Source organism: Trachinotus anak, unplaced genomic scaffold (genome assembly GCF_046630095.1).
Source record: "Trachinotus anak isolate AG129_WGS33_773 ecotype Australia unplaced genomic scaffold, CSIRO_AGI_Tana_v1 ptg000014l, whole genome shotgun sequence".
Classification (NCBI taxonomy): domain Eukaryota; kingdom Metazoa; phylum Chordata; class Actinopteri; order Carangiformes; family Carangidae; genus Trachinotus; species Trachinotus anak.
This window is the reverse complement of record NW_027273865.1, coordinates 13,061,793-13,071,903: the sequence shown is the minus strand read 5'-3', so window position 1 is coordinate 13,071,903 and position 10,111 is coordinate 13,061,793. Positions and strand designations below refer to the sequence as shown.

The 10,111-nt window shown below is 39.6% G+C and overlaps 2 protein-coding genes across 4 annotated transcripts; both read right to left on the bottom strand.

Annotated features, from left to right (window-relative positions):
• Positions 1–3,104: 3,104 nt before the first annotated feature.
• Positions 3,105–6,524, bottom strand: LOC139631775 (P2Y purinoceptor 13-like). 3 transcript variants are annotated; one of them, XM_071496306.1, is made up of 4 exons: positions 6,280–6,524; positions 5,154–5,355; positions 4,668–5,057; positions 3,105–4,106 (listed from the first exon to the last, which is right to left on the bottom strand). In XM_071496306.1, the coding sequence occupies exons 2-4, from the start codon at positions 5,334–5,336 to the stop codon at positions 3,642–3,644; spliced, it is 1,038 nt and encodes a 345-aa protein (XP_071352407.1). In that variant the 5' UTR covers positions 5,337–5,355; positions 6,280–6,524; the 3' UTR covers positions 3,105–3,641. The 3 variants fall into 3 exon arrangements, with proteins under 3 accessions (XP_071352407.1, XP_071352409.1, XP_071352408.1); XM_071496308.1 differs by having other exon boundaries at positions 5,154–5,344; positions 6,280–6,523; XM_071496307.1 differs by lacking the exon at positions 6,280–6,524 and adding an exon at positions 5,974–6,250.
• Positions 6,525–6,760: 236 nt separating this feature from the next.
• Positions 6,761–8,949, bottom strand: LOC139631777 (P2Y purinoceptor 13-like). Its single transcript, XM_071496310.1, has one exon. It carries the CDS (start codon positions 8,940–8,942, stop codon positions 7,992–7,994), a length of 951 nt encoding a protein of 316 aa, XP_071352411.1. The 5' UTR covers positions 8,943–8,949; the 3' UTR covers positions 6,761–7,991.
• Between the last annotated feature and the right edge of the window lie 1,162 nt (positions 8,950–10,111).

Below are 10,111 nucleotides of genomic sequence, written 5' to 3'. Positions count from 1 at the left end.
CACCTGTTATTCCGGTCGGGGAGTGTTCATGCAATTATTCAAAGGTGCCTGGTGCTTACTATGTAGTCTGACCAGATGAACGGCCTAAATTGACGTATATTATTGTGCTGTGTATTTGTTCGTTCGTTAAGTGAAAACGGATTAGCTAAGTGTTCACATTAGCTCTAATGTTGCCCACAGTTTGCTGACTTGAATGTGGTTCTTTTCACCAAATCGGAGAAATCGTGGGTGTCACAGATCCCCGATATTTCTGAATGGGATAGAAGTCAGATGTTCATAAACAGGTTTTCCCACTCGGAAGATCGTAATTACAGTTTAAACGATGTAACTTGAACGCAGCATTAGCATCGTAGCTTGCAGGCCTTCGTTCATGTCGGCGCGTCCACGCCAAGAAGTCCAAGCACTTTCGGGAGCGCGCACAACGAGATGCCCAATTTACCAGATGATGACAGGTTAGGAGGTCATGTCACAGACAGAAGGGTTTTAAGTGTATTTACTCAATTTACCATTTACAAAAATAGTTTTATTGGTTGGCATTTTACCATCAGTTAACATGTCTGTATGGTCAGTGTCAGAAATCCCTGATATCTCTGACTGCGGATTACACGTTGGATGTTGACTATTAACTTTTTTGCACTCAGTTGCTCGTAATTTGAGTTTAAACAACATGCATGAACGCGCACATCAAAGGGGAGTTAAAAAGTGAGTTACCCAGACCTCTGAAGCCTACTCCTTATATCTGCTGGAAGCCATGGAGGCTCCAGGCTACATTAGCAGCTATTAGCATAACACAACCAATAAGGAAGGAGAATGCTGCAAAGATTTTGATCCTTTTTTTCTTAGTTTTTTTTTTTAATTTGTTAAATATATATAATAATTATTATTATTTTGTTCTTTTCATTTGCTATAAACTGCCTATTGTGTTTGCAAAATATATGAATATGAGTGGTGTACTCTTTGATTTTAAGTCACATAGAGATAAACCCAAAGAAACCCTTTGCCCCTGGCACCCATCTATAACATTTTCATCTTATCGGACAGGCTGACACACAACATATCCACGACACTCTGTGGCCATGCAGTTTTTCTAAAAGAGCATAAATAAAGATTTGTTTCTGGCACCAGTTTAAGTAATGATTTGGATCCATCCATTCTTAATCCTTCTTAAATTTAAAGTTAAAAGCTTGATTTTTGTATAACAGTCCGTACATACATCTGTGTTTCAGTGTCACTGCTGTCATTACGCTCTATTCAGCAGCTACAAGCAAACATTTTCAGTCATCTCTGAGCCAACTCTATGTTTCATGCCTGGCAACAAACGACAGACAAGTAGTGCATGGATTACATTTGGATTTGTCATGTGGACTGAAAGATGATTCCCATGGGATGGTGATGTTTAAGGACTCATATTACAACTATAACAACGCTATAAATTCATCACTGTGTCTGTCAGTTTTTTGGTGGGGGTGTTTATTTGCCCCCTAGTGGCCAATGTTGATTACTGCAGACCCCAGACTGGATTTTTTTCTACTTTTTTCATATGAATGTCAAAGTTAAGGCCGCCCGGTTTTTTATCTGTTGTTAAGCCCCAGCTCTGTTTGTAATCTACCCCTCTTTTCAGCCAAGAGTCAGGTAAGCCTATTTAGTTTCATCCTTTTTCATTCAGTTTGAACAATTGAATGTGTCAAAATGACTTTTTTCATCCTACAGCTTAAGTTTAAAGCTCTAATAAGCTGCATAAAAGTCATCTCTCTGGGGCATCTTGACACGACACAGTTTATAAACCTCTGCTGATTGGCTTCACTGACGCATAGACTTGACAGGTTTCTCTGACATGTAAGCTGCACTACCATGTTTCATCAGGTCCTTCACACACATCCAGTTATAAGAAACTGTCAGCCCTACCTCTGCTTGCCCCCTTTTTATCTGGCTCCTTTTTGTCCCCAGCTTGTGTCTGTGCATACTGCAAGGCAACGCTATCTCCAGGGTTTATTTAATTTCCATGAATGTCATTTAGAATTTCTCATAATTCACTACTGCAGGGTCATCTGCCAGAGGATTTAATCTGAGGGTGACAAACGGTCCTTCCCCTGGCTGCAGTCACCGCTCCGACCGCTCTGTAGCTCATTAATTTCCTGCCCAAATATCAGCCTCTGTCGTAGCCGACAGAATGTGGGATGGAGGAAGATCATATTTCATTATTACATTAATCAGACCCACATGCAGACACGATTGTAAATCAGGTGGGAGGTGACATTAATCCTGCAGAACCAGTTTGTGAATACCCTCAAACCCGTCTTCGGGTGTTGTAGGCAATTTATTCCAGTTCTATATACAGTGGGGTCCAAAAGTCTGAGACCACTTTCCCATTCAAATTTATGGTGGTCTCAGACTTTTGGGCCCCCCTGTATTTGTTTTCCTCTTGTTCAATTCAAAAATTAATCAGACACTACTACAATACCGTGAAAGGCTATATTACAATTACTATTTACAAATGCTTGCAGCCTTGCTGGTGTTATGGTGTTAGACGTTTTATGAAACAGCTGATCCAGAGATGACCAGCAAAGCAATGAGTCTGCAATTCCTGTTGGTCAGTTCCTTAAAAATGATCAAAAGTGCCTCAGAGACTGATCAGCAGTGGTGGTAAATAAAAAGTTTAAGTAAGCAAAAACAGCTCTTGTCAGTGATTAGTGTAAGGGCAGCAACCACAAATAGTTCCACATTTCAAACAAAGACAATTAACCATCATTTCATTTTCTCTGTGGTGGTATACTTTATATTAGCCTGAGCATGTTGTGAACAGTAACCCATATCATGGGTACTATTGTGGTTTTATCCTCCGTTCTTGTCAGCTGTTTTTACATGCACAGCCAGTTTAGCTCGGCTCTGCTTGCACGCAATAGTTTGCTTTCATGTCTTTGTCTTAGGCTTATTTCAAAATGTCATTTCACCACATGTTTGAGATTTATCTTCTACCCTCTCAATCTAATCTTGAACCATTTGTAAATACTGTAATATGGGTTGTTTGTGGTGACCTATACTATACTAATGAAACAGAAAAACATTTGATCCAAATGTATGGCTAACATGAGCTCGGTACTGTAGTATGAAAAATATTGATTTTATTATTATTATCATATATATTGCATAGAAGTTACAGTCGAAAAAAGTGGCTATTTCAGTCTTTTGTTCCCTGCTTATTTTGTTATCATTCAGTCCCTGGTCACATTTTGCTTACTGTGTAATCAAATATGAATATGTGCTGCCAAGATGTTTTCCCTTAAGCCAAACATTTGTTAAGGGAAAGTGCAGTTTGAGCAAGATTAGAGAGAAGGAAGTAGAAAATGACAGTAAGCACAATGAAGGAAATGTATGGGATGACTTAGCAAACAAGAGGCAGAAGTGCTTGGTTAGAACTGTATCAAGAACAATTGTCATTATTGTCATCAAACTTCCTGATCCAGTGCCAGTCACGTTTGAGTTTTTTTCTGTTACACCGAATTGTCCATTTAACAGATTTTCATCACCTTGCATTAATTTTTACAACCTTTGTGACCAAGATAAGCTATTTACAAGTAAAATAACACATTCCTTCAGGCAGTGTCTCATCGTGCCCTGACCATTGGGTGCTGTCCATTGTGTTACTGTGGCATCCCATTATTTGACAGTTTGTTATTGGGGGCTATTTGCGACATCTCCAGCTGAGTTGATGTTGCTGTGGGAGATTCCATGGTTCCTTTGTGGAGTGGTTTACGGCAGAGTGTCGCTGTCAGTCTTCTCCTGAACACCTTACACAGGAACACGTAGATAAGCGGATCCAGACATATATTAGTGGCCGATAGCCACAAGGTGGTTTCCTTGGCGATGTAGAGTGCTTGGCAGTGACTTGCCATGCTACGAGTTTGGGTCAGGGTGTAGGGAACACGAGCAAAGTGGAAGGGGGCAAAGCAGATGAAAAACACCCCCACCACCACGAAGACTTTTGCCTTGGTTTTGCGACTGGCTGCCTGAGATCTGCTCTTTGAGGCTTTATATGACTCATAAACCTTCTTGCTGATGAACGTGTAGCAAACCACCATCAAGGACAGAGTGCCCCAGAAAACCACCTGCAGACATGCATCAACAAAACATTAAGCAGGGCAAAGACTTTTTGCAACTGATTATGATCTCTTCTGTGAATGTGAAGATAACACAGTGCAAATATATTAAAGGAATAGTTTGACATATTTTGAAATACGCTTATTTTCTGGTTGAGAGTTAGATGAGTAGATTGAGACCAATCTCATGTCTGTACAGTAAAAAATGAAGCAATAGTCTCTAGGCTAAAAGCTAGCCTGTCTCTGTCCAAACAACTCCAGGCACCTGCACCTCTGTAGCTCACTAATTAACATTTTAAACTATATCTTGTTTGCTTAATCCATGCATAAATCAAAGTGTAACTAGTGTGACTAGTTGTGGTTTTTGTCAATGCCATACCACATAACTGCAAGTAAAACCACACACTTTTTTATACTTCAGTCACTGGATTACACAAACCAGATATGACATGTTTATTTAGCTAACCAGCTGCTGGCTACAACGCCATTTAAATGTACAGGCATGACAATGGTATTGATCCTCTCATCTCACTGTGGCCAGAGTAAAAACTGTTAGCAGTTAAAAGCTACCTGACAGAAGTAGTTGAATCCTTCATGCCATATCAGGCCGGCTTTGCTCTTCATAGAGGTGCACTTCAGTTTGCCTCCAGAGACCCGTGGTGGCTGGTCACTTAGAATAACGTTGGGTAGTGCTAAAGATAACATAACCACCCAGACAGCTGCACTCAGCACCTGGCCAACACGGACCCGCTGCAGGACACACTTCCCAAAGGGCCTGACTATTTTCAGGTAGCGATCCAGGCTGATGAGGCCCAGCAAGAGGATGCTGATGTACATGGTGATGTAGAAGAGAACCGCAGAGTATCGGCAGTGGAAGGCACGTAAGCGCCAGGAACCCACACCTGCATCACTCAAGACTCTCAGAGGGATGGTCAAGGTCATCAGCAAATCAGCCACCACCTGTTGTTGAAGGATCACAGGTTTGTTTTTTCATTTCCTTGTTTTACAATGGCAGTAAAAAAAAAAAAAAACTTTTATAAAGCCTTCATTCCTTACCACATTTTTTAGAAAGACCACAAATGTTGAGGTGCTGGGGATGCTGAAGAAGATCCATGCAGCCAGGGAGTTGAGTATCAGGGCAACTATAAAGAGGATGCTGTATAGACAGGGGAAAACCACAGCCGTTATGCTGGTATCCCGAACACACTTGACAGAGGTGTTGGACAGGGTGGTGTTCATCTTCTAATCTTCGGTGTACCTTTGAAGAGATTAGAGAGATGTTATATAAATACATAATTCTAAGAAGGGATACAGTAATACACTGTCTTCAGAACATACGCATGTAAAGATTGTAACACTGTGTCTGCTGTAATCATTTTCTCCCAGAGGTTCCTAATTTGGACTGAAGCTGAGTCACTGGGGTTATTTGATTATTCTTTCATATAACTAGTGTTAAGAGTGAAGTCTGAAGGATCAGTTATCTTCCTGTCTTTCAACTCAAAAAGTAAAAGACACTTGATGCCACTTTCAGGGGCATAAAAATACAGATTCAGAATACACAAACTCGGACTTAATATACAGTGATGACGGCATCCAACAACTCACTGCCGCGTTTGTTCGTCCTGAATTCTCCTCCTGTCTGAGAGTACATCTGTCTTCTGTCTTTACATTGAGAATCTTAACGGCTTAGAATAACTCTGAGACCAGGAGCAGGTGCTATGGAAACCAGCACATGCAATACTTTCAAGCTTTTGTCTGTTTCAGTGTGAATACTGATGTTAATTAGTTCTGCTACAACTATTGTTTAACAAATTCTGTCTTTGTGCCCAGCTTAGACTAATGATAAATCTAGAATAAGCCAATAATTAAGTCTTACCGTCTTATTGCGTCCTGTTCGTCTGTGACTGTGGAGTATGTGAAGAATAAAGAATACTTAGGAAAAAAAACTACACTATTTCAAAAAAGGAAGAAGTGAAATGTTCAGTTCACCCTTCCTCCTTCTTACCCACAGGAAGTAAATGAAACAAAAGAAAACCCGAAATTGGAAACCTCTTGGTATTAGTTTAGGTCTTTAATCAATCAAGAAATACTACTTCTGACCTACAGGAGGTTTCAATCTCTCTGCCTCTCTGTCTTTCTCTCCCTCCCTCTTTAAGCGTGTGTGTGCGTGTGATGCTCTTACAATGGGTGGTCTCTGGAGCTACTGTGTGGCTGTCTTGTCACAATCCCAATGAGTTTGCCAGTCTTCCTCCGGGTGAAAGACCCATTCCTTCCTTGCTTCCTGTTCCAATTGTCTGCTGAGAGGCTTGTTCTGCTCCGTGCCAGTCCTCCTGCCTCCGCTAACTTGCGTCAGTCTTAGATGCTGTGGACAGGCGAACACTAAAGCCATGGACTCATTTCTCGACCCACATCTAGAGACCTCCTGCACCCCACTGCTCCTCCCAGTCCTCTATCTGTCTTTTCTAGTCAAGGCTCATACATGGTCTAACCACCAAAAACCAGAGGGGCAAAAAGTGAAGAGGAAGCTGTGGTTTTGTTATATGAGAAAAGGATAACATGCACAGTGCACGACATCTCATGAAATTGGTTTTTACATTTCCCTTACCTCTTTCACCATAAATTAACTATGCTATGACAGGAAAGGCCAGTTTGTGCAAGAATATATTTGTAAATAGTACATATGACCCTGCTCTGTCTTTTGATGACAAGTTTAATCTATAACTACCATCAAATACAACACACAAGTACATTCCCTTCTACTCATATCCGTTTTTTTTTTCTTCAGTTTTATTCCCTTTTGTGCTGTCTTACTAAAAATAGTGCGTTCTGAGAACACAACATGATTTCCTGTGTGATATTGCTTGGATCTGGGCCAGGAATTGTGACAGATGGGGAAAAAAGTAGTTGGAGAAATTACACTTAAGTGAACTTTGAAATAGCTGTTGCTGTTCGATCAGAATACGTTTTAGTGTAAATGACACAAAGACTTGTGTTTTCCAGGACCCACATGAGCTGTAAAAAAGTGATTATCACAAAAATGGTAACTTGGTGCTACAACCTCATTTTTAGTTATAAGTTATATTACGCTGAACTAGAATATAAACCCACATAACCACACTTGCATGCAGTCACGTAAATATGAAACTCATCAAATCCTTAAGATAAATCTAGCTTGCTCAGCTGGAAAAAGAGGAATCAACAAGCAGTTGATTCCAGATGTAGTTTGTTTTGAAATGTATACAGGACAGAGCAGAATAATGCCTCAATTATGTGTTTATTTTGGGGTTGATTATTAAAGTCAGAAGATTTATAGCATACTTTATTTGTTTTATAGCTGTGCACTTTCTTATAGAGGAAATACAGGAAAGTCAATACAGTAAAAAACATATCAATAGGATTACAGTAAATCTGACTTGGTTCTTTCTGCGCTCATCTTTTATTCTTTAGAGTAAATCATCCATGTTGAGTGCTGATTAGCATGCCACAAATTGTTGACATAAGCAAACAGACACATGAGACATCTGCAGAACTGCATTAAAGCCAGGAGCCATTTCCTGTTACCACAACATAAGACTTCGGTGTGAGATGCAAATGTTAACTATAGATACTCAACTTGTTTTGCATGGCAGCTTCATTTAGCAGCATCATGATATCACCCTCTAGTCTCATACTGTTTATCTCACCCATTCTCATTCTATTTCCTGTTTATGGTTTTCAAGCGATGTAGAGCCCCACTTTGACAAGCCAAAAAAAACAGCAAAGCAAACTTTAACATAGGTTTAAAGTAAAAACACTAAATAGCAGAATGTTAATAAATATGTGAAACAATAATCCGAATCTACAAATTCTACAGGAACATCTGAGCTCCTTATCATAACAACTTCATGACCTCAGTCAGAGTCTACTCTGTGTCAAAGTAGCCTCTGTGTTGGCTGCTGAAGTTGCTTTAAATGAGGTGGAAATATTTTTCATCATTGACACCAGTTTCTCCTTGAATTCACGACACAAAAACACATAGAGGAGTGGGTCCATGCAGATGTTTGTGCTGACGAGCCAGAGACTGAACTCCTTGCCAAACTTACTCTTTGAGTAATTGCAGCCTCCCTCGACGGAGCTTCTGACTTGTTGAAAAGTGTATGGGATCCTGACAATGTGGTATGGTGTGAATAATACAAAAAACACAATGACAATCAGAAAGACACGTAGTTTGATCTTCCGCTTTCCCTGATTGTTATTGCTGCCTGAGTTTCGAAAAGACTGGATAACCTTGTTTGCGATGCAAATGTAGCAAACTGCAATGACCACACTGACGAGCCAGAAGAGACCATTCAGGTAAATCACAATCATGCGATGGACTTCAAGTCCAACTGGTCCTTTAAACTTCATACAAGTGCTGACTGTTGTCATATTGGCTACTAATCGGTTACTCAAAATATTTGGTAAAGCTGTGCCTCCAAACATGATTACCCAGACTGAGCCTGACACCAGTTTGCTAAAGGTCAGATTCTGACCAAACAACTTGCTCTGGGGTATCATGATTTTGAAGAAACGGTCCAGACTGATAAGTCCCAACAAAGTGATACATGTGTACTGTGTACTGTAGAAAATGGCGCTGAAATAATTGCATGAAAGTACAAACAGTGTTTCAGATGCACCTGTCAAGTCACTTGCAGCTTTGATAGGGATGATCAAGGTCATGACAACATCAGCAGCTACTAGATTTTTCAAGTACACCACAAAGGTGGAGGTGGACTTGAGGTGCAGAGACACCCAGGCAGCCACACTATTCAGCGACAAAGCTATGGGAAACATCAAGAAGTAGAGAATTGGTACGATGTTTTGCATGTAACTGTCACACTCGGGATCATCACGAGATGTCTTGTTTGATGGCTTCACAGCACCTGAGGAGAATAATAGAGTTTGAAGCACACAGAACTCACAGTTCAGCTGTTTCCAAGAAACATAGGTTGCCTAGTAACTTATATGTTTTAGACAGATAGTCCTGCTGAATATGCGCAATATTATTTGGACAGTTCATTTAGAAATTATTCAACAGAAAATTAAAACTTTTTGTGTTTTTTTTTTTCCCTAATCAGGGGTGTGGCTTCTTTAACTCACTTTGCTGGTTTCTGTCAGAGGGAGGACCCATCCATTCATCCATCATCTGTCACCTGTCAGAGAGTTGCAGGCCAAATGAACCGAAGGGAATTTATTTACATAGAAATGTAAATGAATATGTTTGTTAAGCAAAGTTTTTATTATAAATGTTTCCATCATACATACATATATGCTTATCCTCCAACTTTTATATTCAGTGATATATATGGGCTAAACATCCATGCCCCTGATTTTCTAACCCTAAAAAGGTAGATAAATGATTAAATGTAAATGTAATTGAATACAAATTCAGAATTAATAAGGTATAGGCATCCTTGTCGTGGCACGGCTACTCTTTTTTTTTTGTTACACACTTTACAAGGTAGAGCGGATGAATAAGTTACAAATTCTACTCATTAAACTCATGGAAATCTTAAGATCGCAATTAGTTTGATGTACTTTCAAGGCAAAACAATGTCTCTTGTGGGATAGATACTCTCTTTCCAACTACTGTGCAGAACACAGAGCTCATACATTTTTTTAAACTCAAATCAAAACCAGCTTTACAGTATTTCTTAGCAGTGCAAACAGTTAGTTTTAGAAGTAAAAAATGCAATTACATTTATTGATTGAGACTTTTCAGAATTATATATTATAATAAGAAGATTTTAAAAGAATTACCTGAGTGGCTATAGGCTATTTGCCATCATGAATTAACCTATCACAGATCAAACCCTATAGACTATGAATTTATGACTAGATGAAGATACATTTTGATAACTTACAGTTGACTTCGGTCACTCTTCTCAACCACAAAGTCGCGAAATGGACAATGGTACTGACTTGGTAGGTGTTTAAGAAACACTGTTGATTTTCCTAGCAAACAAATCAACATTTCAGCTGTGATAAGAATGGCA

Coding starts and splice junctions, on each gene's coding strand:
- LOC139631775 (XM_071496306.1), bottom strand. CDS start 5,336: ATGAACACCACCCTGTCCAACACCTCTGTCAAGTGTGTTCGGGATACC. Junction 5,058..5,153: donor TGGTCTTTCTAAAAAATGTG/GTAAGGAATGAA, acceptor CTTCAACAACAG/GTGGTGGCTGATTTGCTGAT. Junction 4,107..4,667: donor GATTCAACTACTTCTGTCAG/GTAGCTTTTAAC, acceptor GCATGTCTGCAG/GTGGTTTTCTGGGGCACTCT.
- LOC139631777 (XM_071496310.1), bottom strand. CDS start 8,942: ATGCAAAACATCGTACCAATTCTCTACTTCTTGATGTTTCCCATAGCT.